Consider the following 27,293-nt stretch of genomic DNA (forward strand, 5'->3'; position numbering starts at 1 on the left):
TCCACAACTGATATGCAGAATGACTGGTGAGAACAGGTGTACATATTTTCCTCTTCCGTATTATACTGAGATTCCAACGTACCAGTTGCGTGTCAGAGACGCCTGTAACACCCTGCCGCACGTCCCAGTGGCACATAAGGAGTTAATGGGATTAGTAGACCTTAACCCTATGAGATCTTGAGAAGGAGTGGCGCAATGAGTTTGAAGCAGGGGAACCTGGTTCAATTCCCGGTGTCGGCTCCTTGTGACTTTGGACAAGTCACGTTATCTCCCTGTGCCTCAGGCACCAAAAACGTAGATTGTAAGCTCTATATTTGAGGCAGGGGTCTGCGCCTGCAAAATGTCTCTGTAAAGCGCTATGCAAAACTAGCAGCTCTATACAAGAACAAACAATTATTATATTATGGTCATAGGGAGTCTTGGGGATCCAAGTTTAGTGTTACTCAGTGGGAATCCAATGCAGGCCCGTAGAAATGAAGGAACATGTTGGACAGCAACAGAGCAGAAACATCCTCATCTTCCCAAATCAGCTGATGATGCGCAATTCTTTGTACATTAATTAACAGACATAATCAAGATAGCAAAAGAGGCGGAAGTCATCCAGTGCACGGGACTCTTTCCATAAGCATGAAATATTGATTACATGATATAGAATTTATATGCTGGATAATTGTGGCTGAATCCAGCAGGACTTTCTGCTTTAAAACTAAAGTCGTTTGTAAGTCTGTCGATTTTGAGATAGTTTATTTGTGTGTAAAACTATTGGAATAGCCCAGGCTGCCTGGGCCGGGGACTCACTGCGTGGCTGCATTACTGTGCCACATGTAGACTATCAGTGGCTTCTGTACGAGGCATAGCTCCCTTCATTGGATATCACAGGAAATCATTGCAGTGTTTTCCCTCAGACACAGGGAACATGAAGGTGAATAGGAGCGAAAGAGATTGTGTTTTGGATTTACCCCGCTGAGCTGTCACCACTGATTTGTGAAAGCTTCAATGTCCCTTACCTCCCTTCCGGGGCCAATGTTCTCGAGCAGGGAGATGGGGAGGGCTCGGGAGAGGGGGGAGCACCGCTGTCTCTCACACAGCCTTGGAGCGTTATGTATTTGTAGGTTAGGAGACAACTCCTGTCTGGTCTTATCAGAGTCGGGGAGGCTGGAAGGAAGCCGAGCCGTCAGGACAGATTGTTGCAGAGGGCTGGTGGCTGCCGGCTGCGCTCGGGGTGTGCTAACTGCTGCGCTCGGGGTGTGCTAACTGCTGCGCTCGGGGCGTGCTGACTGCTGCGCTCGGGGCGTGCTGACTGCTGCGCTCGGGGCGTGCTCGGGGCATGCTCGGGGTGTGCTAACTGCTGCGCTCGGGGCGTGCTGACTGCTGCGCTCGGGGCGTGCTAACTGCTGATCTCGGGGTGTGCTAACTGCTGCGCTCGGGGTGTGCTAACTGCTGCGCTCGGGGCGTGCTAACTGCTGATCTCGGGGTGTGCTAACTGCTGCGCTCGGGGCGTGCTAACTGCTGCGCTCGGGGCGTGCTGACTGCTGCGCTCGGGGCATGCTCGGGGCATGCTGACTTCTGCGCTCGGGGCGTGCTGACTGCTGCGCTCGGGGTGTGCCAACTGGCGCTCGGGGCATGCTGACTGCTGCGCTCTGGGCGTGCTGACTGCTGCGCTCGGGGCGTGCTGACTGCTGCGCTCTGGGTGTGCTAACTGCTGCGCTCTGGGTGTGCTAACTGCTGCGCTCGGGGCGTGCTGACTGCTGCGCTCGGGGCGTGCTGACTGCTGATCTCGGGGCGTGCTCGGGGCGTGCTGACTGCTGATCTCGGGGAGTGCTGACTGCTGATCTCGGGGAGTGCTGACTGCTGCGCTCTGGGTGTGCTAACTGCTGATCTCGGGGCGTGCTGACTGCTGCGCTCGGGGCGTGCTGACTGCTGATCTCGGGTCGTGCTGACTGCTGATCTCGGGTCGTGCTGACTGCTGATCTCGGGTCGTGCTGACTGCTGATCTCGGGGAGTGCTGACTGCTGCGATCTGGGTGTGCTAACTGCTGATCTCGGGGCGTGCTGACTGCTGATCTCGGGGCGTGCTGATCTCGGGGCGTGCTGACTGCTGATCTCGGAGCGTGCTGACTGCTGATCTCGGGGCGTGCTGACTGCTGATCTCGGGGCGTGCTGACTGCTGATCTCGGGGCGTGCTGACTGCTGCGCTCTGGGTGTGCTAACTGCTGCGCTCTGGGTGTGCTAACTGCTGCGCTCGGGGCGTGCTGACTGCTGATCTCGGGGCGTGCTGACTGCTGCGCTCGAGACGTGCTAACTGCTGCGCTCGGGGCGTGCTGACTGCTGATCTCGGGGCGTGCTGACTGCTGATCTCGGGGCGTGCTGACTGCTGCGCTCGGGGCGTGCTGACTGCTGATCTCGGGGCGTGCTGACTGCTGATCTCGGGGCGTGCTGACTGCTGATCTCGGGGCGTGCTTACTGCTGATCTCGGGGCGTGCTGACTGCTGCGCTCGAGACGTGCTGACTGCTGATTTCGGGGCGTGCTGACTGCTGATCTCGGGGCGTGCTGACTGCTGATCTCGGGGCGTGCTGACTGCTGATCTCGGGGCGTGCTGACTGCTGATCTCGGGGCGTGCTGACTGCTGATCTCGGGGCGTGCTGACTGCTGATCTCGGGGCGTGCTGACTGCTGATCTCGGGGCGTGCTGACTGCTGATCTCGGGGCGTGATGACTGCTGATCTCTGGGCGTGCTGACTGCTGATCTCTGGGCGTGCTGACTGCTGATCTTGGGGCGTGCTGACTGCTGATCTCAGGTTGTGCTGACTGCTGATCTCGGGGCGTGCTGACTGCTGATCTCGGGGAGTGCTGACTGCTGATCTCGGGGCGTGCTGACTGCTGATCTCAGGTTGTGCTGACTGCTGATCTCGGGGCGTGCTGACTGCTGCGCTCGGGGCGTGCTGACTGCTGCGCTCGGGGCGTGCTGACTGCTGATCTCGGGGCGTGCTGACTGCTGCGCTCGGGGCGTGCTGACTGCTGATCTCGGGGAGTGCTGACTGCTGATCTCTGGGCGTGCTGACTGCTGATCTCGGGGCGTGCTGACTGCTGCGCTCGGGGCGTGCTGACTGCTGCGCTCGGGGCGTGCTGACTGCTGATCTCGGGGCGTGCTGACTGCTGCGCTCGGGGCGTGCTGACTGCTGCGCTCGGGGCGTGCTGACTGCTGATCTCGGGGCGTGCTGACTGCTGATCTCGGGGCATGCTGACTGCTGATCTCGGGGCGTGCTGACTGCTGCGCTCGGGGCGTGCTGACTGCTGATCTCGGGGCGTGCTGACTGCTGATCTCGGGGCGTGCTGACTGCTGATCTCGGGGCGTGCTGACTGCTGATCTCGGGGCGTGCTGACTGCTGCGCTCGGGGCGTGCTGACTGCTGCGCTCGGGGCGTGCTGACTGCTGATCTCGGGGCGTGCTGACTGCTGATCTCTGGGCGTGCTGACTGCTGATCTCGGGGCGTGCTGACTGCTGATCTCGGGGCGTGCTGACTGCTGATCTCTGGGCGTGCTGACTGCTGATCTCTGGGCGTGCTGACTGCTGATCTCGGGGCGTGCTGACTGCTGATCTCGGGGCGTGCTGATCTCGGGGCGTGCTGACTGCTGATCTCGGGGCGTGCTGACTGCTGCGCTCTGGGTGTGCTAACTGCTGATCTCGGGGCGTGCTGACTGCTGATCTCTGGGTGTGCTAACTGCTGATCTCGGGGCGTGCTGACTGCTGATCTCGGGGCGTGCTGACTGCTGCGCTCGAGACGTGCTGACTGCTGCGCTCGGGACGTGCCGACTGCTGATCTCGGGGCGTGCTGATTGCTGATCTCGGGGCGTGCTGACTGCTGATCTCGGGGCGTGCTGACTGCTGATCTCGGGGCGTGCTGATTGCTGATCTCGGGGCGTGCTGACTGCTGATCTCGGGGCGTGCTGACTGCTGATCTCGGGGCGTGCTGATTGCTGATCTCGGGGCGTGCTGACTGCTGCGCTCGGGGCGTGCTGACTGCTGATCTCGGGGCGTGCTGACTGCTGATCTCGGGGCGTGCTGACTGCTGATCTCAGGGCGTGCTGACTGCTGATCTCGGGGCGTGCTGACTGCTGATCTCGGGGCGTGCTTACTGCTGATCTCGGGGCGTGCTGACTGCTGATCTCGGGGCGTGCTGACTGCTGATCTCGGGGCGTGCTGACTGCTGATCTCGGGGCGTGCTGACTGCTGATCTCGGGGCGTGCTCACTGCTGATCTCGGGGCGTGCTGACTGCTGATCTCGGGGCGTGCTAACTGCTGATCTTGGGGTGATGACTGCTGCGCTCGGGGCGTGCTGACTGCTGATCTCGGGGCGTGCTGACTGCTGATCTCGGGGCGTGCTGACTGCTGATCTCAGGTTGTGCTGACTGCTGATCTCGGGGAGTGCTGACTGCTGATCTCGGGGCGTGCTGACTGCTGATCTCGGGGCGTGCTGACTGCTGCGCTCGGGGCGTGCTGACTGCTGATCTCGGGGAGTGCTGACTGCTGATCTCTGGGCGTGCTTACTGCTGCGCTCGGGGCGTGCTGACTGCTGATCTCGGGGCGTGCTGACTGCTGATCTCGGGGCGTGCTGACTGCTGATCTCTGGGCGTGCTGACTGCTGATCTCGGGGCGTGCTGACTGCTGCGCTCGGGGCGTGCTGACTGCTGCGCTCGGGGCGTGCTGACTGCTGATCTCGGGGCGTGCTGACTGCTGCGCTCGGGGCGTGCTGACTGCTGCGCTCGGGGCGTGCTGACTGCTGATCTCGGGGCGTGCTGACTGCTGATCTCGGGGCGTGCTGACTGCTGATCTCTGGGCGTGCTGACTGCTGATCTCGGGGCGTGCTGACTGCTGATCTCGGGTCGTGCTGACTGCTGATCTCGGGGCGTGCTGACTGCTGATCTCGGGGCGTGCTGACTGCTGATCTCGGGGCGTGCTGACTGCTGATCTCAAGGTGTGCTGACTGCTGATCTCGGGGCGTGCTGACTGCTGATCTCGGGGCGTGCTGACTGCTGCGCTCGGGGCGTGCTGACTGCTGATCTCGGGGCGTGCTGACTGCTGCGCTCGGGGCGTGCTGACTGCTGATCTCGGGGCGTGCTGACTGCTGATCTCAAGGTGTGCTGACTGCTGATCTCGGGGCGTGCTGACTGCTGATCTCGGGGCGTGCTGACTGCTGATCTCGGGGCGTGCTGACTGCTGATCTCGGGGCGTGCTGACTGCTGATCTCGGGGCGTGCTTACTGCTGCGCTCGGGGCGTGCTGACTGCTGATCTCGGGGCGTGCTGACTGCTGATCTCGGGGCGTGCTTACTGCTGATCTCGGGGCGTGCTGACTGCTGATCTCGGGGCGTGCTGACTGCTGATCTCGGGGCGTGCTGACTGCTGATCTCGGGGCGTGCTGACTGCTGATCTCGGGGCGTGCTGACTGCTGATCTCGGGGCGTGCTGACTGCTGATCTCGGGGCGTGCTGACTGCTGATCTCGGGGCGTGCTGACTGCTGATCTCGGGGCGTGCTGACTGCTGATCTCGGGGCGTGCTGACTGCTGATCTCGGGGCGTGCTGACTGCTGCGCTCGGGGCGTGCTGACTGCTGATCTCGGGGAGTGCTGACTGCTGATCTCAGGGTGTGCTGACTGCTGCGCTCGGGGCGTGCTGACTGCTGATCTCGGGGAGTGCTGACTGCTGATCTCGGGGCGTGCTGACTGCTGATCTCGGGGCGTGATGACTGCTGATCTTGGGGCGTGCTGACTGCTGATCTCTGGGCGTGCTGACTGCTGATCTCGGGTCGTGCTGACTGCTGATCTCGGGGCGTGATGACTGCTGATCTCGGGGCGTGCTGACTGCTGATCTCAGGTTGTGCTGACTGCTGATCTCGAGGTGTGCTTACTGCTGCGCTCGGGGCGTGCTGACTGCTGATCTCAGGTTGTGCTGACTGCTGATCTCGGGGCGTGCTGACTGCTGATCTCGGGGCGTGCTGACTGCTGATCTCGGGGCGTGCTTACTGCTGCGCTCGGGGCGTGCTGACTGCTGATCTTGGGGCGTGCTGACTGCTGATCTCGGGGCGTGCTGACTGCTGATCTCGGGGCGTGCTGACTGCTGATCTCGGGGCGTGCTGACTGCTGATCTCGGGGCGTGCTTACTGCTGCGCTCGGGGCGTGCTGACTGCTGATCTCGGGGCGTGCTGACTGCTGATCTCGGGGCGTGCTTACTGCTGATCTCGGGGCGTGCTGACTGCTGATCTCGGGGCGTGCTGACTGCTGATCTCGGGGCGTGCTGACTGCTGATCTCGGGGCGTGCTGACTGCTGATCTCGGGGCGTGCTGACTGCTGATCTCGGGGCGTGCTGACTGCTGATCTCGGGGCGTGCTGACTGCTGATCTCGGGGCGTGCTGACTGCTGATCTCGGGGCGTGCTGACTGCTGATCTCGGGGCGTGCTGACTGCTGATCTCGGGGCGTGCTGACTGCTGCGCTCGGGGCGTGCTGACTGCTGATCTCGGGGAGTGCTGACTGCTGATCTCAGGGTGTGCTGACTGCTGCGCTCGGGGCGTGCTGACTGCTGATCTCGGGGAGTGCTGACTGCTGATCTCGGGGCGTGCTGACTGCTGATCTCGGGGCGTGATGACTGCTGATCTTGGGGCGTGCTGACTGCTGATCTCTGGGCGTGCTGACTGCTGATCTCGGGTCGTGCTGACTGCTGATCTCGGGGCGTGATGACTGCTGATCTCGGGGCGTGCTGACTGCTGATCTCAGGTTGTGCTGACTGCTGATCTCGAGGTGTGCTTACTGCTGCGCTCGGGGCGTGCTGACTGCTGATCTCAGGTTGTGCTGACTGCTGATCTCGGGGCGTGCTGACTGCTGATCTCGGGGCGTGCTGACTGCTGATCTCGGGGCGTGCTTACTGCTGCGCTCGGGGCGTGCTGACTGCTGATCTTGGGGCGTGCTGACTGCTGATCTCGGGGCGTGCTGACTGCTGATCTCGGGGCGTGCTGACTGCTGATCTCGGGGCGTGCTGACTGCTGATCTCGGGGCGTGCTGACTGCTGATCTCGGGGCGTGCTGACTGCTGATCTCGGGGCGTGCTGACTGCTGATCTCAGGTTGTGCTGACTGCTGATCTCTGGGCGTGCTGACTGCTGATCTTGTAGTGTGCTGACTGCTGATCTCGGGGCGTGCTGACTGCTGATCTCGGGGCGTGCTGACTGCTGCGCTCGGGGCGTGCTGACTGCTGATCTCAAGGTGTGCTGACTGCTGATCTCGGGGCGTGCTGACTGCTGATCTCGGGGCGTGCTGACTGCTGATCTCGGGGAGTGCTGACTGCTGATCTCTGGGCGTGCTGACTGCTGATCTCGGGGCGTGCTGACTGCTGCGCTCGGGGCGTGCTGACTGCTGCGCTCGGGGCGTGCTGACTGCTGCGCTCGGGGCGTGCTGACTGCTGATCTCGGGGCATGCTAAGTGCTGATCTCGGGGCGTGCTGACTGCTGATCTTGGGGCGTGCTGACTGCTGATCTCTGGGCGTGCTGACTGCTGGTCTCGGGGCGTGCTGACTGCTGATCTCGGGGCGTGCTGACTGCTGATCTCGGGGAGTGCTGACTGCTGATCTCGGGGCGTGCTGACTGCTGATCTCGGGGCGTGCTGACTGCTGCGCTCGGGGCGTGCTGACTGCTGCGCTCGGGGCGTGCTGACTGCTGATCTCGGGGCGTGCTGACTGCTGCGCTCGGGGCGTGCTGACTGCTGATCTCGGGGAGTGCTGACTGCTGATCTCTGGGCGTGCTGACTGCTGATCTCGGGGCGTGCTGACTGCTGCGCTCGGGGCGTGCTGACTGCTGCGCTCGGGGCGTGCTGACTGCTGATCTCGGGGCGTGCTGACTGCTGCGCTCGGGGCGTGCTGACTGCTGCGCTCGGGGCGTGCTGACTGCTGATCTCGGGGCGTGCTGACTGCTGATCTCGGGGCATGCTGACTGCTGATCTCGGGGCGTGCTGACTGCTGCGCTCGGGGCGTGCTGACTGCTGATCTCGGGGCGTGCTGACTGCTGATCTCGGGGCGTGCTGACTGCTGATCTCGGGGCGTGCTGACTGCTGATCTCGGGGCGTGCTGACTGCTGCGCTCGGGGCGTGCTGACTGCTGCGCTCGGGGCGTGCTGACTGCTGATCTCGGGGCGTGCTGACTGCTGATCTCTGGGCGTGCTGACTGCTGATCTCGGGGCGTGCTGACTGCTGATCTCGGGGCGTGCTGACTGCTGATCTCTGGGCGTGCTGACTGCTGATCTCTGGGCGTGCTGACTGCTGATCTCGGGGCGTGCTGACTGCTGATCTCGGGGCGTGCTGATCTCGGGGCGTGCTGACTGCTGATCTCGGGGCGTGCTGACTGCTGCGCTCTGGGTGTGCTAACTGCTGATCTCGGGGCGTGCTGACTGCTGATCTCTGGGTGTGCTAACTGCTGATCTCGGGGCGTGCTGACTGCTGATCTCGGGGCGTGCTGACTGCTGCGCTCGAGACGTGCTGACTGCTGCGCTCGGGACGTGCCGACTGCTGATCTCGGGGCGTGCTGATTGCTGATCTCGGGGCGTGCTGACTGCTGATCTCGGGGCGTGCTGACTGCTGATCTCGGGGCGTGCTGATTGCTGATCTCGGGGCGTGCTGACTGCTGATCTCGGGGCGTGCTGACTGCTGATCTCGGGGCGTGCTGACTGCTGATCTCGGGGCGTGCTGATTGCTGATCTCGGGGCGTGCTGACTGCTGCGCTCGGGGCGTGCTGACTGCTGATCTCGGGGCGTGCTGACTGCTGATCTCGGGGCGTGCTGACTGCTGATCTCAGGGCGTGCTGACTGCTGATCTCGGGGCGTGCTGACTGCTGATCTCGGGGCGTGCTTACTGCTGATCTCGGGGCGTGCTGACTGCTGATCTCGGGGCGTGCTGACTGCTGATCTCGGGGCGTGCTGACTGCTGATCTCGGGGCGTGCTGACTGCTGATCTCGGGGCGTGCTCACTGCTGATCTCGGGGCGTGCTGACTGCTGATCTCGGGGCGTGCTAACTGCTGATCTTGGGGTGATGACTGCTGCGCTCGGGGCGTGCTGACTGCTGATCTCGGGGCGTGCTGACTGCTGATCTCGGGGCGTGCTGACTGCTGATCTCAGGTTGTGCTGACTGCTGATCTCGGGGAGTGCTGACTGCTGATCTCGGGGCGTGCTGACTGCTGATCTCGGGGCGTGCTGACTGCTGCGCTCGGGGCGTGCTGACTGCTGATCTCGGGGAGTGCTGACTGCTGATCTCTGGGCGTGCTTACTGCTGCGCTCGGGGCGTGCTGACTGCTGATCTCGGGGCGTGCTGACTGCTGATCTCGGGGCGTGCTGACTGCTGATCTCTGGGCGTGCTGACTGCTGATCTCGGGGCGTGCTGACTGCTGCGCTCGGGGCGTGCTGACTGCTGCGCTCGGGGCGTGCTGACTGCTGATCTCGGGGCGTGCTGACTGCTGCGCTCGGGGCGTGCTGACTGCTGCGCTCGGGGCGTGCTGACTGCTGATCTCGGGGCGTGCTGACTGCTGATCTCGGGGCGTGCTGACTGCTGATCTCTGGGCGTGCTGACTGCTGATCTCGGGGCGTGCTGACTGCTGATCTCGGGTCGTGCTGACTGCTGATCTCGGGGCGTGCTGACTGCTGATCTCGGGGCGTGCTGACTGCTGATCTCGGGGCGTGCTGACTGCTGATCTCAAGGTGTGCTGACTGCTGATCTCGGGGCGTGCTGACTGCTGATCTCGGGGCGTGCTGACTGCTGCGCTCGGGGCGTGCTGACTGCTGATCTCGGGGCGTGCTGACTGCTGCGCTCGGGGCGTGCTGACTGCTGATCTCGGGGCGTGCTGACTGCTGATCTCAAGGTGTGCTGACTGCTGATCTCGGGGCGTGCTGACTGCTGATCTCGGGGCGTGCTGACTGCTGATCTCGGGGCGTGCTGACTGCTGATCTCGGGGCGTGCTGACTGCTGATCTCGGGGCGTGCTTACTGCTGCGCTCGGGGCGTGCTGACTGCTGATCTCGGGGCGTGCTGACTGCTGATCTCGGGGCGTGCTTACTGCTGATCTCGGGGCGTGCTGACTGCTGATCTCGGGGCGTGCTGACTGCTGATCTCGGGGCGTGCTGACTGCTGATCTCGGGGCGTGCTGACTGCTGATCTCGGGGCGTGCTGACTGCTGATCTCGGGGCGTGCTGACTGCTGATCTCGGGGCGTGCTGACTGCTGATCTCGGGGCGTGCTGACTGCTGATCTCGGGGCGTGCTGACTGCTGATCTCGGGGCGTGCTGACTGCTGATCTCGGGGCGTGCTGACTGCTGCGCTCGGGGCGTGCTGACTGCTGATCTCGGGGAGTGCTGACTGCTGATCTCAGGGTGTGCTGACTGCTGCGCTCGGGGCGTGCTGACTGCTGATCTCGGGGAGTGCTGACTGCTGATCTCGGGGCGTGCTGACTGCTGATCTCGGGGCGTGATGACTGCTGATCTTGGGGCGTGCTGACTGCTGATCTCTGGGCGTGCTGACTGCTGATCTCGGGTCGTGCTGACTGCTGATCTCGGGGCGTGATGACTGCTGATCTCGGGGCGTGCTGACTGCTGATCTCAGGTTGTGCTGACTGCTGATCTCGAGGTGTGCTTACTGCTGCGCTCGGGGCGTGCTGACTGCTGATCTCAGGTTGTGCTGACTGCTGATCTCGGGGCGTGCTGACTGCTGATCTCGGGGCGTGCTGACTGCTGATCTCGGGGCGTGCTTACTGCTGCGCTCGGGGCGTGCTGACTGCTGATCTTGGGGCGTGCTGACTGCTGATCTCGGGGCGTGCTGACTGCTGATCTCGGGGCGTGCTGACTGCTGATCTCAGGGCGTGCTGACTGCTGATCTCGGGGCGTGCTTACTGCTGCGCTCGGGGCGTGCTGACTGCTGATCTCGGGGCGTGCTGACTGCTGATCTCGGGGCGTGCTTACTGCTGATCTCGGGGCGTGCTGACTGCTGATCTCGGGGCGTGCTGACTGCTGATCTCGGGGCGTGCTGACTGCTGATCTCGGGGCGTGCTGACTGCTGATCTCGGGGCGTGCTGACTGCTGATCTCGGGGCGTGCTGACTGCTGATCTCGGGGCGTGCTGACTGCTGATCTCGGGGCGTGCTGACTGCTGATCTCGGGGCGTGCTGACTGCTGATCTCGGGGCGTGCTGACTGCTGATCTCGGGGCGTGCTGACTGCTGCGCTCGGGGCGTGCTGACTGCTGATCTCGGGGAGTGCTGACTGCTGATCTCAGGGTGTGCTGACTGCTGCGCTCGGGGCGTGCTGACTGCTGATCTCGGGGAGTGCTGACTGCTGATCTCGGGGCGTGCTGACTGCTGATCTCGGGGCGTGATGACTGCTGATCTTGGGGCGTGCTGACTGCTGATCTCTGGGCGTGCTGACTGCTGATCTCGGGTCGTGCTGACTGCTGATCTCGGGGCGTGATGACTGCTGATCTCGGGGCGTGCTGACTGCTGATCTCAGGTTGTGCTGACTGCTGATCTCGAGGTGTGCTTACTGCTGCGCTCGGGGCGTGCTGACTGCTGATCTCAGGTTTTGCTGACTGCTGATCTCGGGGCGTGCTGACTGCTGATCTCGGGGCGTGCTGACTGCTGATCTCGGGGCGTGCTTACTGCTGCGCTCGGGGCGTGCTGACTGCTGATCTTGGGGCGTGCTGACTGCTGATCTCGGGGCGTGCTGACTGCTGATCTCGGGGCGTGCTGACTGCTGATCTCGGGGCGTGCTGACTGCTGATCTCGGGGCGTGCTGACTGCTGATCTCGGGGCGTGCTGACTGCTGATCTCGGGGCGTGCTGACTGCTGATCTCAGGTTGTGCTGACTGCTGATCTCTGGGCGTGCTGACTGCTGATCTTGTAGTGTGCTGACTGCTGATCTCGGGGCGTGCTGACTGCTGATCTCGGGGCGTGCTGACTGCTGCGCTCGGGGCGTGCTGACTGCTGATCTCAAGGTGTGCTGACTGCTGATCTCGGGGCGTGCTGACTGCTGATCTCGGGGCGTGCTGACTGCTGATCTCGGGGAGTGCTGACTGCTGATCTCTGGGCGTGCTGACTGCTGATCTCGGGGCGTGCTGACTGCTGCGCTCGGGGCGTGCTGACTGCTGCGCTCGGGGCGTGCTGACTGCTGCGCTCGGGGCGTGCTGACTGCTGATCTCGGGGCATGCTAAGTGCTGATCTCGGGGCGTGCTGACTGCTGATCTTGGGGCGTGCTGACTGCTGATCTCTGGGCGTGCTGACTGCTGGTCTCGGGGCGTGCTGACTGCTGATCTCGGGGCGTGCTGACTGCTGATCTCGGGGCGTGCTGACTGCTGATCTCGGGGCGTGCTGACTGCTGATCTCAGGTTGTGCTGACTGCTGATCTCGAGGTGTGCTTACTGCTGCGCTCGGGGCGTGCTGACTGCTGATCTCAGGGCGTGATGACTGCTGATCTCGGGGCGTGCTGACTGCTGATCTCAGGTTGTGCTGACTGCTGATCTCGAGGTGTGCTGACTGCTGATCTCGGGGCGTGCTGACTGCTGATCTCGGGGCATGCTGACTGCTGATCTCGGGGCGTGCTGACTGCTGATCTCGGGGCGTGCTGACTGCTGCGCTCGGGGCGTGCTTACTGCTGCGCTCGGGGCGTGCTGACTGCTGATCTCAGGGTGTGCTGACTGCTGATCTCAGGGTGTGCTGACTGCTGATCTCGGGGCGTGCTGACTGCTGATCTCAGGGTGTGATGACTGCTGATCTCGGGGCGTGCTGACTGCTGATCTCGGGGCGTGCTTACTGCTGTGCTCGGGGCGTGCTGACTGCTGACCTCGGGGCGTGCTGACTGCTGATCTCGGGGCGTGCTTACTGCTGATCTCAGGGTGTGCTGACTGCTGATCTCGGGGCGTGCTGACTGCTGATCTCGGGGCGTGCTTACTGCTGATCTCAGGGTGTGCTCACCGCTGATCTCGGGGCGTGCTTACTGCTGTGCTCGGGGCGTGCTGACTGCTGATCTCGGTGCGTACTTACTGCTGATCTCGGGGCGTGCTGACTGCTGATCTTGGGGCGTGCTGACTGCTGCGCTCGGGACGTGCTGATTGCTGATCTCGGGGCGTGCTGACTGCTGCGCTCGGGACGTGCTGATTGCTGATCTCGGGGCGTGCTGACTGCTGATCTCGGGGCGTGCTGACTGCTGCGCTCGGGACGTGCTGATTGCTGATCTCGGGGCGTGCTGACTGCTGATCTCGGGGCGTGCCGACTGCTGCGCTCGGGGCGTGCTGACTGCTGATCTCGGGGCGTGCTGACTGCTGTGCTCGGGGCGTGCTGACTGCTGCGCTCGGGGCGTGCTGACTGCTGCGCTCGGGGCGTGCTGACTGCTGCCCACGGGAGGCGTGCCGACTGCTGCCCTCGGGGCGTGCCGACTGCTGCCCTCGGGGCGTGCCGACTGCTGCCCTCGGGACGTGCTGACTGCTGCCCTCGGGGCGTGCTGACTGCTGCGCTCGGGACGTGCTGACTGCTGCCCTCGGGGCGTGCTGACTGCTGCCCTCGGGGCGTGCTGACTGCTGCGCTCGTGTGTGTGTGTTTGTGTATGTTAGGCTGCGGCCCCAGTGCGTTCTGTAGCACGCACGCCCGGCGGGAAGCGGCGTGTGCACAGCGCTTCACCGCAGATAGCGGTCCTGGGAGAGAGGGAGAGTTTGCGATGGGAGGGGGTGTGGCGGGTGTTTTGTGTTGGCGTGGCCATGACCTCACGCAGCTGGTTCGCCTTCATTGGCTGAACCGCCGACCACGCCTCCGTCGCAAGTTCCACATACAAAAAAATTGTATGTGTGAAAACTTGCAGTGCAGCGCGGCTGCTAAACGCGCGCCGACGCATGTACTGGGCCCGGACTGATTGGGGACGGTGCTTGTGCGAATAGCGCACGCCTCGCACTGGGACCGCAGTGTTAGATTCTGTGATGGAAACTGTATTTGTGTGTGTTCAAACCTGTGCTCTTGCATCTGTATTAAAGCTTCAGACTTTGACTTTGGTTTTTCAGGGTAATAGTTTTGATTGAATGTTCTTTTGTAACTGTGGACGGACGTTTACAGAGGTACACACTTGGAGTCGTTTATAATGTGAAATTATAATAAGGCTTTATTGTGCCTTTTCCTTTTCATCAGGAAATTCATCCAAACAAGGGGGAGGGGGGGAACAAAGCTTCTATTCACTTGGGAGTATTTCTAGTGAAATCCTTGCAATCAGTTCACATCTCCATTAGTTAAGCTTATCCCAGCCCAAACACATAACATGAAAATAAGCAGATATAAGCAGTCTCTTAATAATGAAAGTCTTATCTGTTTCTTGGAGGAAAATCTTCTCTGGTTCAGCTCCCTTCCCTCAGGGTGTGTCAGCATTCAGGTTCAGAAGTTTTCTCTGTATCTTGTAAGCAGCTCTGTTGTGTTTTCTGACAGAGCTCAAGACAGTTGTGAGAGTCAAAGACAATCTCTGCCCTCTCTCCCAAGTTCAGCCCAGATATGAGCTAAGGAGGAGTCCCTTCCTGTTTGAACATACAGGCTTTTGTAAGCCATCTCAATCAGGCAGGTGGTGTTTAGTAATTAACTACCAGAAGTTAACCACCACACTGCTAGATTAAAGGTACATTACTGAACAGGGATAAGTCCCCTGTTACATACCTCCCCTGTTTGTGGGAAGCTCGGGCTTACCACGGCCAAAGCCCATCCTTCCACTCTCATTCGAGATCTTTCTGTGACTTGAATGAGAGTGGATGGAGGAAGAGAACCTTCTGTCCCGCTGGGATTGGAGCCCTTTCTCCAGTTTATTTTTGTCTCCTCCCGAAGGTGCTTGAGATCAGCACTCCTCAGTCGCTCGAGGAGGACTTTTTGCACGTAAAGTTTTCTTATTGCTTGCGCGGTCTTGAGATTTCTGTTGCGTCGGGCACTCCTCTTTTTGTAGACAAAGTGTATGGCAACAGTTGTAGAGCAGTTAGGACTAGCCCTTGGAGTTTTCTGCTCTTGAAGCGGTCTTTCTGCAGCTTCTCCACACCACGGAGTCACCAGTTCAGCTTCTTCAGCTAAGGATTCTGCACTCCTACCTCTGTTTGTTGCCTGTTGGGCAGCTGTACGTTTGGCTAGTGCTTTCTTTGGTGGCTCAAACTTTGTATTTTTGTTTGAAGTTGCGTGGAGTCCCCAACTCTCACTGTACCCTTGTCCTCACGGGCATTAGTTACTGTGGGATACTGGTGCTTGGGCAGTGCCAATACCTTTTTCCGTATTGAGGAACCTGTATCAGAGTCTCCTTCATATTCTGGAGCGCTGTAATTTTTGTCGTCAAGGTTGCCGCTGCGTCTGTTTTCTCCTTGGTGTACTGACTCAAGGGAATGGAACAGTCTCTCTGTCTCTCCAGCTCTTGCTCCAGTTTCTGAGCCTTCTCACGCTCCCTCTCATACAGAATCACCTGGTATCGAAGCTCCGCTTCCAATGATGCTCTGAAGACATGCAGCGTGGTCTTTAGCTCCTCATACTGCTCTGTGGAGACGTACTGGGTATTCAGACGTTCCTGCAGTGCTTGTACCTCTTTAGCAGCCTGCAGCTTTTCTTCCTGCAGCGTTTGCTGCTTCTCCTCAGCATACTGGAGGTGTGTACGCAGACCTTGCAGTTGGTTCTGCAGTCGGTGCTCTGCTTCAAACATTTCCTCTTTCAAAAGTTTATTTATTTCTTTAAGAGCCTGCAGCTCTTCATTCTTTCCCTTGACGTATTCTGTCAACTCACAATTTTCTTTTTTTAATCTTAAATTTTCTCTTTTTTCAGTCTGTACTATTCAGGGCTTCCTTGCAGTCCACCTTCCATTTTTGCACATCTGCTTGGAGGCGGGCTGTCTCCTGGCGTGAGACTTCCATCTCCAGGTTTAAGTTCTGAAGCTCCTTCTGAGAGACTTTGAGATCTAAGTTAAGATGTAGGATAGTTTTCCTTGAAATGTCCAGCTCCTCAGTGAGACTGTATAGTTCCTTTCTGGAAACTTCCAGGTCTGTGCGGCAGCTGTTGGTCTCATGATGTGAGGCATCAAGTGCTCTGCGGAGTGTCTGAACCTCTTTCTGAGATACGTCCACTTCTATCCGGACACTGTTGATCTCCTGTTGTGAGGCATTCAGCTCTATGCGAAGAGTGTGAACCTCTTGCTGGAAGACTGTCATCTGCTTCAGTGCCTCCTCATACTTCCGCTTTAGCGTAGCCACCATTTTATCAGATTGGCTCTGCTTTTCATCCATGGCGGAAATAGTAGCCTTTGCAGTATCTAGCTCAGTCTTGAGATCATCCAATTCTGTCCTGGCTAAAGAGTAAATTGTGAGCACATCTTTTTGTAGCCTCACGTTATTTTTCAGTAGCTCCGCATAACCATCTTTCTTTTGATTCAATTGTTCACGGAGTAAATCACAGTCACGCCTGGCAATTTTCAGGGCGTCTTCAGGGCTGGTCAAGGGATCGTCACTCACTGGTTCCGGCTCCGCTTCCCTGGGATGACTGGTTGAGGGTTCCTCACTGTTGGCACCGGACAGACACTTCTTTGGGGTACACGACTTCTGCCTTGGGCCCTCTGGATATTCAGTTATACGCGGGACGAATTCTCCATTTTCTCTAGCCTGCAGGGCATCTCGGTCCCCCTTTTTCTCCACAGGATCTGCGGACGTGTCTGTTACTTCCACGGTAAGTGAAGAACCGCTTTTCTTTTTCTTCCTTTTTGATTTGGATGACACCGTCCCTTCAGGGATACTGGGGTCTCCATCTTCATTTGAAGTTTTAGCAGCGTCACTGGATCCACCCGGCTTTTCTTGCAACTGTAATAGCTGACGGAAATATTCGGTGATCCACTGCTCCCGCTCTGTCTCCTGCTGATCATATTCGTCATCAAAGGGAGCGGTCTTTTCTGTTCGTGCCGAGTCCAGGCACCCCCACCATTCTTGGGGCGTTTTGTGGATGTGACTCGGTTCGGGTTCCCCGTAAGAGATGTCTTCCTCTTTATTGGACTGGAAGGGCCACTCTTCAGTGGGGTAGGGTTCATTACAGGAACGCTGCATCTTGTCCTCCATTTTTAGGCTATCAGGTGTAATTTTCGTCCTGACCTCAGGAGGCGCTATTGCAGCTGTTGCCACTGTATTTACTAGAACCCCCAATTGTGGTAGTCCTACAGATGGGCATATTTTGCTTGTACAGGTCGTGGCTCTCACAGGCATCTCTGTAGATTTTTCTTTCTTGGGTAATTTTTTTTTTTTTTCAATATCAGCAGTACTGTGCATGCATTTTCTCTTATCAGGTATACAAGATTGTGCAGTTGCTAGGTAAAAAAAGTCTATTTGCTATACACCATTTATTTGCTAGGTGCGATCCCTCCGCTTCAGCAACAGAATTTGGTTTTCTGCCAAATCTGTCAGTAATCTGTTCAGTAATTTTCAGTCTCATCTTTGGGTATTATGGCATTCACACTTCACACTTTGGGTGTCTGTTTTGCTCCCAAGATAATAGGCATACTTTTTTACTTGCAGAAAAAAAAACATTCTTTGCAGTGGACTCAACACTCAGCAATTGGCTTTGAAAAAACTTTTTCTTTATAGGGCAATTTTACACTCAGCAGTTGTTTGCTAAAAAATACCCCTGCTTCAGCAAAGTCTTTGTATTAATTTTCACACTTTTCTGCATATACTCCATTCACAGCTGGTAGCCCTATGCGGTGTGGCAACCTTTATTTGCAAAATCAGTACCACTCGTGGGTCACCATCTGTTTTCACTGCTTCAGCGAAACTTTTGAAAACAAGAAAAACCTATCCCTTTTTAAGGGCTGACTCACTTCTTGAACCCTGACTATGGCTAGAAGGCAAAATCCCTATTTCCATGACCGTATTACACTTTGTGATAGGTAATTAAAGGTTTACCTGCTTCAGCAGTCTCTTGGGATTGGGGAAAAGAGTCCATCTGTGGTTTTGTAAGTTTCAGTGCAGTGTAAGTTTCAGTGGTGTGTGTCCCTTTAAATCTGATCTCTGCTGCATGAGGGTTTTTTTTTTTCAAGTTGTTTAGACTGTTTGTAGGCAAAAAAAGCATAACAAAAAATTCACATAAAAACTCCGGTCCTTTTTAACTGCAAGGACACCTCTTATCCCACTTCTGACACCATATGTGGACGGACGTTTACAGAGGTACACACTTGGAGTCGTTTATAATGTGAAATTATAATAAGGCTTTATTGTGCCTTTTCCTTTTCATCAGGAAATTCATCCAAACAAGGGGGGGGGGAACAAAGCTTCTATTCACTTGGGAGTATTTCTAGTGAAATCCTTGCAATCAGTTCACATCTCCATTAGTTAAGCTTATCCCAGCCCAAACACATAACATGAAAATAAGCAGATATAAGCAGTCTCTTAATAATGAAAGTCTTATCTGTTTCTTGGAGGAAAATCTTCTCTGGTTCAGCTCCCTTCCCTCAGGGTGTGTCAGCATTCAGGTTCAGAAGTTTTCCCTGTATCTTGTAAGCAGCTCTGTTGTGTTTTCTGACAGAGCTCAAGACAGTTGTGAGAGTCAAAGACAATCTCTGCCCTCTCTCCCAAGTTCAGCCCAGATATGAGCTAAGGAGGAGTCCCTTCCTGTTTGAACATACAGGCTTTTGTAAGCCATCTCAATCAGGCAGGTGGTGTTTAGTAATTAACTACCAGAAGTTAACCACCACACTGCTAGATTAAAGGCACATTACTGAACAGGGATAAGTCCCCTGTTACAGTAACCCTGTCTGATTTCCCTTAGACTGACAATCCCGTGCTAAGGCGGGGGGCCCGAGTCCTCCTCCGTTAGGTGTTGCCTAACACATGGCCGTAGATCAGACAAAGAGAACAAACCACAGCAATGTCTCCAACACAAAATTGTTTATAATGTGATAATCAGTAGATTCTCAGATAGACCATAGTGCCTCAACTGGAGGATCACTCACTGCATGTACAATACATAGGAACATAACAACTGCCCCAACAAGACGCTGCACAGGGGTGTGTGTCAGCGTCTCCTTCTACCACCACCTGGGGGTAGGGGCCTGTGGGAAGGTGCCGAAACACCATTGGAGCTCTTAATTAGTGTATTTACGTGGCGGGCCTGTACTTCACAAATACTTCGGTACCCTTTACTTGGCTTCCGTTGAGGATCCCCTCTGTTACTCCACGCGTCTCTGGATGTGTGACAGATGATTGCTCCGCTTTGCCTCACTCTCGGATTTGGCCTCAAATCCCTTCTGTCAGCGTCCGTTGAGTGGTGAGGCTCGCGGGCTCGCTCCTGGTCGCCACCCATCGTCTCTGAGGGTGTTCTGCCAGGGTCTCTTTAAGGCTCCCTTAGTCCCTCCTCTCCATAGTCCATTGTCATTGGCTGCTGACATGTCCATCATGTCACGTGCGCAGCGCACTTTGGAGAGGAGCGAGGCAGGGGGCAGTGCTTGACAATTACCAGGGGTTACACTGGAGTTTTTGAACTGTAGACAAGCGAACGTAGGCACGTTTGTACATCTCTATTACTATCAAAACAAGAAAAAACACAAAAGCGCACCAAGATGAGAGATAGATATTGTATTAGCAACAAATAATAAAATTAGTAACTTACATATAAAATTTCTTTAATAATCCCCGATTCTGGTGTCTATCACAGGAGTAGGGCATCACATAGGAAGTATGAAGGGTAATCTCAGTTCTGAGAGATCAGACCCGCGCGCTGGGGCTGTCTCTGTTCACTCTCCTGTCCTCCACGTGTGGTAGCGTGGTGCGGAGTGTAGCACACATGTGCAGGAACCGGGGCCTTCAATAGGTGTCCTTAGGATGCCTGTCCGTTTTTGATAGCATAGAAACGATCGGAAATAAGCAGGAACGGTACACTTGAGTGTGTACTGGTGGTGGGTAGTAAAACCGCCAGCCACAACAGTCGCGACGCGTTTCGTTTAACAAAGTAATCTTCTTCAGGCGATATCGGTTCCTACACTCTGCACCACGCTACCACACGTGGAGGACAGGAGAGTGAACAGAGACAGCCCCAGCGCGCGGGTCTGATCTCTCAGAACTGAGATTACCCTTCATACTTCCTATGTGATGCCCTACTCCTGTGATAGACACCAGAATCGGGGATTATTAAAGAAATTTTATATGTAAGTTACTAATTTTATTATTTGTTGCTAATACAATATCTATCTCTCATCTTGGTGCGCTTTTGTGTTTTTTCTTGTTTTGCTGATATTGGTATCACCATCGGGGTTCCGGTGGAGACCACATTTGGAGGTGGGGGAGACACCTCATAAACACAGAAGCAGCAAGAGAACTGAGAGGGACCAACACTCCAAGTTTAAAGAGCCAGAGCGCGGACTGAACTTTTCATCGCTATTACTATGTTTCATTTAAGTTGTTGGGGGGTTTTAATGAGCAAGACTGTTGCTGTAGGCATGTACTGTGTCACTGCGTTATATACAGCGGCTGACCTGAAATCCGCCGGCCCTAGGCACTTAGCTGTTGCGGCCTCCTTCTGAACCAAAGCGTCGAATGACGCTGCAGACGTCACCAATGTAACGTCGCATGGCATCTCATTGCCATGGTAACGTGACGTCATTTGACGCCACGTTGCCACGGCAACGAGGCGTTGTGTGCCGTCACGTTGGTGACGTCCGCGGCGTCATTCGACGCTCCGATTCTAAAGGAGAAGGAGGGCGGCAGCTAAGTGACTTCCAACTAGGCCCGATTGACCCGAGCGCGGCAAATGTATATGGCGGCGGCCATTTTTGCCACCCCCCAAATTTTGTCGCTCTAGGCCCGAGCCTAATGGGAAATCCGCCACTGGCTATATAGGGGGGTTAAAATAGGCTCTGTGATTTTAACCCCTTAGCAGCCAGACATACCTGCAATTCCTTACTGCGCAAAGCGTTGCTTTCTGGTTCCCAGCGCGGGGTCGGTTACATCAGCGAGCTGCGTTTGATGTGACTCCTTAGTGACTCACTCCTGTTCTGTTGGGTTTATGAGTGCGTGGGAGGGGTTGCATAGCCACCTGCTATATTTAGTGCATGCGTGCTGGTCCCTGATGCTCTGTCACTGTGGTGTTGATGCCATCAGGAGATCCAGCTGTTTTCAAACTTGCATTCACTCTTACGGTCCCAACGAAAGCAAATACAGATTATTGTTGCTGCGCTTCTGTCATCACTCGAAAATACCATTTGTCTTTGCCTCTATTCATCACGGCATAGTTATATATTTTAGGACAGGGGCGACCAACTCCAGTCCTCAAGGGCCATCAACAGGTCAGGTTTGCAGGATATCCCTGCTTCAGCACAGGTGGCTCCATCAGTGGCTCAGTTTTTGACTGCACCGCCTGTGCTGAAGCAGGGATTTTTCTGAAAACCTGACCTGTTTTTGGCCCTTGAGGACTGGAGTTGGCCAGTCCTGTTTTAGGCCATAAAAAGCAGGCCGCAAAATGTGAAACCCCTTACCCCTCTTTACTTATCTCATCCATGTAATTTGCTTTCTTTGCCGAGGGGCATAAGCAACAAAACTGAATAGATGCCCGTAAAATAAGGTGCTCCAAGCGGGATTTAAGATGTTACATTAATCCAGAACAAAGACACAGGGCCATACGGGTCAGGTCAGTGGGCTGAAAGGTGTGTTATGGCAGGATAATGCTTAGCAATTACTGTATGGGGCCACAGTGAGGTAATATAAGCTACATAAGATGCAACCACTCCCGAGGTGCACTCCCGAGGCACACACTCCCGAGGCACACTCTCCCGAGACACACACACCCGAGGCACACACTCCCGAGGCGCACTCCTGAGGCGCACTCCCGAGGCACACACTCCCGAGGCACACTCTCCCGAGACACACACTCCCGAGACACACACTCCCGAGACACACACTCCCGAGACACACACTCCCGAGGCACACACTCCCAAGGCGCACTCCCGAGACGCACTCCCGAGGCACACACTCCCGAGGCACACTCTCCCGAGGCGCACTCCCGAGGCGCACTCCCGAGGCGCACTCCCGAGGCGCACTCCCGAGGCACACTCTCCCGAGACACACACTCCCGAGACACACACTCCCGAGGCACACACTCCAGAGGCACGCACTCTCGAGGCGCACTCCCGAGGCGCACTCTCGAGGCGCACTCTCGAGGCGCACTCCCGAGGCGCACTCTCGAGGCGCACTCTCGAGGCGTACTCCCGAGGCACACTCTCCCGAGACACACACTCCCGAGACACACACTCCCGAGGCGCACTCTCGAGGCGCACTCTCGAGGCGCACTCTCGAGGCGCACTCTCGAGGCGCACTCTCGAGGCGCACTCTCGAGGCGCACTCTCGAGGCGCACTCCCGAGGCGCACTCCCGAGGCGCACTCCCGAGGCGCACTCTCGAGGCGCACTCTCGAGGCGCACTCCCGAGGCGCACTCCCGAGGCACACTCCCGAGACACACTCCCAAATGCACACTCCCGAGACACACTCCCGAGGCACACACTCCCGAGACACACTCCTGAGACACACTCCCAAATGCACACTCCCGAGGCGCACTCTCGAGGCGCACTCCCGAGGCGCACACTCCCGAGACTTTCTCACAACTGATGGGTTCCCAGCTCTTGCTCTCCCTTGGGATGGAATTGAAATGGTGCTGGCTGACAATAAAAAGACGTTATGGAGACGGATATTTTCTGTTTGCCTCAGCATTTGCCATTTTTAACAATTATATTGGCTTCTAGTAACAAAACAATAACTGCGTTGTATATCAGAGAAAGGAGTTTATATAAACCAGGGGTCTCAAACTCATTCCTCAAGGGCCACCAACAGGACAGGTTTTATGGGTATCCCTGCTTCAGCACAGGTCTTTGACTGCACCACCTGTGCTGAAGCAGGGATATCCATAAAAGCTGACCTGTTAGTGACCCTTGAGGACCGAGTTTGAGACCCCTGATATAAACAGTTGGTTGCGAGCATGAGGAACGTCAGTCCAGTAAGGGCATGATTATCGTGAGCGCGGCGGCGCGCGCGGCACAAACACAATGCAGGACCGCTATGAGGTCGCCCATAGTGCGCACGACTGCGCGAGCGATGAAGAGCGACCGCGCGGCACATTTTAGAAAAGGTCAAATTATTTCGTCCGTTCGCGCAAACAGCCGCGTCATGTGAGCGGTTCAGCCAATGAGGGCGAACCAGCCTCGTGACATCACAGGCACGGCTCTGCCACGCCTCCCCCCCGTCACCTCGGATCACAGTGCAGCGATCGCTCGAGCAACAGGCGCGTGACAACATGCGCTCCGGCGCACTCGCGCCTGCTATAAGCACCGCCTACGTCAGATCTTAGCAAGTTATGTGGTGCTGGATTTAACCCCTTACCTGCCACACTAGACTCCACCTCATTGCGCTGTAAAAAATCGTCAAATGTATGAAACATTAAAAAAAAATGATGATGATAATTCATCAGCTTTGTGAAACGGCAGAAAAATGGGCTGGTTTTCCCTCGCCGGCGTTATTGTTGGCGTGTTACACATTGTTGGGCTAATTAAGCAACTTAATTAAACGCAGCCTTTGAAGTGAGTGAATCCAGTCCCAATCTATGTATAGCTCAACCCCCTTATAACGCTGCGCTTGGGGTCCAAAGAATCACATCGCGCTATAAGCGGATCGCATTAGAAATGTACGATTGTATGCGTTGTACAATAAAGTATTTACGTTACCAATAATCGTGTTGTAAAGTATATTCATAAATACGAAAATTGGGAGCCACGCTTGCATCGCGTTATAAGCGGATCCGCGTTGTACCGGATCGCGTTATAACGGGGTTGAGCTGTACTTGCTTTGCTGGGCAAATCGCTTGGATCGTATGCCCTTTATGTTCGAGAACTGTTGTGCCTGCAGAATTCTATGTACAGCACTGCACACACTGCCAACGGTGTATCAGAAAAAAGTATTATTAGTATTAATAATCTTTCCCATAATGCAAAGCTCTGAGTACACTGTTAGTTCTGCATCATAATAAGTAAGAATAATGTCACCGCTCGTTCGCCTCCTCTGTTCCTTGTCTCCAGGTCTGGCGCGGCACCCTGGCCCGTAAGCGATACAAGCACCTGCGGGCGGTTTACACGATCATGACCTACTACAAGCGCTACAAGGTCAGGTCCCACCTGCTGGAGGTTGTGAGGCGCTTCCAGACGGTGCGCAACATGGCTGACTACGGGAAGAGCGTGGAGTGGCCGGAACCACCGGTCGTCCTGTCAAAGTTCCAGGAAATCAGCAGGAACCTTTTCAGAAGGTGACTGGGAGGAGACGGGGAGGGGGAGACGGGGGGGGATGGGGGGTGGGGGGGAGGGGGAGATGGGGGGAGCGGGAAACGGGGAGGGGGAGGAGAAGACGGGGAGGAGGAGACGGGGAGGGAGAGATGGGGAGGAGGAGACGGGGAGAAGGGGAGACGGGGAGGGGGAGAGGGGAAGACGAGAGACCGGGAGGGGGAAACGGGGAGGAGGAGGAGACTGGAAGGAGGTACGGGGAGGGGGAGGAGGAGGAGGAGACGGGGAGGGGGAGATGGGGAGGAGGAGACGGGAAGGGGGAAACAGGGAGGAGGAGACGGGAAGGGGGAAAAAGGGAGGAGGAGACTGGGAGGGGGAAATGGGGAGGGGAAGACGGGGAGGGGGAGACAGAGAGGGGGAGACAGGGAGGGCAGCGTCTCCGGGAGGAGGGGACAGGGAGGGGGAGACAGGGTGGGCAGCGTCTCTGGGGGGGGGGGCGACGAGGGGGAGATAGGTAGGGCAGCGTCTCCAGGGGGAGGGGACAGCGAGGGGGAGACAGGGAGGGCAGCATCTCCGGGGGGAGGGGACAGGGAGGGGGAAACAGGGAGGGCAGAGTCTCCGGGGGGAGGGGACAGGGAGGGGGAAACAGGGAGGGCAGAGTCTCCGGGGGGAGGGGACAGGGAGGGGGAGACAGGGAGGGCAGCGTCTCTGGGGTGAGGGGACAGGGAGGGGGAGACAGGGAGGACAACGTCTCCGGGGGGAGGGGACAGGGAGGGGGAGACAGGAATGGCAGCGTCACTGGGGGGACGGGACAGGGAAGGGGGAGACAGGGTGGGCAGCGTCTCCGGGGGGAGGGGACAGGGAGGGCAGCGTCTCCGGGGGGAGGGGATAGGGGGGAGTGGAGTAGAGAGGCGGTTGTATCTAACGTCACATTGCAAGTCAGTATGACCATCCTCACACTGATGGGAGCCAAAAGATTAAATAAGCTGTCTGTGAGTAGGTTACTGGCTCTGCACTTCTGTAACCCAGGCTGGGCTGAAAAGCTGTGTAATGCGGCAGGCATATGCTTATAGGGATCCATGTTAAAATGGACATGACGTAAAAGGTGACACTGTGCTCATTTGCATGTCATTACCCAGAATCCCGGCCTGCAGTGGAAGCGCTGCATGCTAAGAGATAATTGCATATAATTAGCCATCTATCCCCTGGACAGCTTGAATAATCATCAGACTGAATAAATTATATCCAGTAAGAGATTATGTATTGATTTATAGGTTTTTATTCAATTTTATCATTTTTTATTTTTCTATTTTTTGTTGTCATACCCCACACAAGCGCAGTCCTCCATTGTATATTATATATATATATATATATATATATATATATATATATATATATATATATATATATATATATACTATAAGCTGCAAATGTATTAAACAATAATAATAATATGTCTGTCATACAGTATGTGCATGCATTAGGTGGGCTTTGTACCCACTGAGAATTCTTTTTATAAGGCAGGGCTTCGCAAACCTTTCCTTATCACGGACCTCTTCAGGTGTAATGTGTGGGGGACGACACTATAAGATATAAGGTGTAAGTGAGCTGGAAGCAGAGGGCACAAGGCATCACTACCTTCTTTTTTTTTTTTTTACAAAATTACAATTGCCCTTATAAAAAAGAATTTATTTTAAGAAAAAAACATTTGTCCATTTCTTTTTTTTTAGCACCATGTATTTTTCTTTAATCTTTCCAAAATACATTCTCAGGAATGTTACCTTAATGTGTAATAAATGCTGACCTTTTATACTATATATGGAGACAACAACCGTGTATGAGCTCCAAGAGTGTATGTCAATAGTGCCTGAGTAGGCAAAATCAATGGTTAATGGAGTTGACACCGGAACATGTGGGTTGTAAGACTGTAATAATCCAATTGCTTGGTAACGGGTAAAGCAAGAGAGGGCTATCACATAGGGGACAAAAGGTACTCACTCAGTCTCCCTAGCCCCGGCTGTGCCCGGTGTAGAGTACAAGTTACTCACGATAAGTCACCGCTCTGCTCCCCCTCCTTCCAGCTACAGTCCTGACGCTGCTTCAGAAGCGTCTCCCTCTGCATCTGCATCCGGTGGTGAACGCTGATCCTCTCACGTGACAGCAGGAAAGTGTAAGGATCGGTGGTCCATCCGCTCCGTGAAAAAAGGTAAGAACTCACCAGCAAAGAGGTTAAAAATACTTCTTTATTAAACTACATAAAAACAGAAAACAAACAGCACAGACTACTCTCCCACGCGTTTCATGCCTAATATGGCGCTTTTTCAAGGAGTGAAAAATCGCCATATTAGGCGTGAAACGCGTGGGAGAGTAGTCTGTGCTGTTTGTTTTCTGTTTTTATGTAGTTTAATAAAGAAGTATTTTTAACCTCTTTGCTGGTGAGTTCTTACCTTTTTTCACGGAGCGGATGGACCACCGATCCTTACCCTTTCCTGCTTTTATACTATATATACTACTTATATCTTATATATAATTATATACTGAGCTCAACTCATCAATGTATTTCTCATTACAAATGGTATATTAAACTGAACAGACGAAGCTCGGAAAAGCAGCACGTCCCAAACTAGCCCCCGGCACTGATTGGACAGAAATGTTCTGTGCTCCATGCGAGAGCTACCTGCAAATGAAATGCCAAAGGGTTCTGGGATTCATTCTCACACTGTTAGCGTCAGCTTCTCACAGACTTTTGTGGAGCCTCACGGGTACAGATCAGTGCTTTTCTATGACAATACCACTTAATGGGCTTTGAAGAATGATCTCTGATATTGGGCTCGTATGGTGTTACCTGGCCCCAAATCTTACCTTCCTCTGCTACACTGGAACCCGCTCCCTGTGATATATTTACCCAAATCTTACCTTCCTCTGCTACACTGGAACCCACTCCCTGTGATATATTTACCCAAATCTCCTGGATACAAAACTGGGATCAAACTAGTGAAAAAA

At 56.0% G+C, this 27,293-nt stretch overlaps 1 protein-coding gene across 9 annotated transcripts in view; it reads left to right on the plus strand.

The window, feature by feature from the left end:
• MYO1G (myosin IG) overlaps nt 1–27,293 on the plus strand; it is a 351,169-nt gene that overhangs the window by 191,067 nt on the left and 132,809 nt on the right. For all 9 annotated transcript variants that reach the window (XM_075588141.1, XM_075588142.1, XM_075588138.1 and 6 more), the window contains one exon: nt 24,093–24,316. In XM_075588141.1, the coding sequence (XP_075444256.1) occupies nt 24,093–24,316 (224 nt within the window). The remainder of the gene's footprint in view (nt 1–24,092; nt 24,317–27,293) is intronic.

The sequence above is a fragment of the Ascaphus truei genome, chromosome 2 (assembly GCF_040206685.1).
Source record: "Ascaphus truei isolate aAscTru1 chromosome 2, aAscTru1.hap1, whole genome shotgun sequence".
NCBI classification, from domain to species: domain Eukaryota; kingdom Metazoa; phylum Chordata; class Amphibia; order Anura; family Ascaphidae; genus Ascaphus; species Ascaphus truei.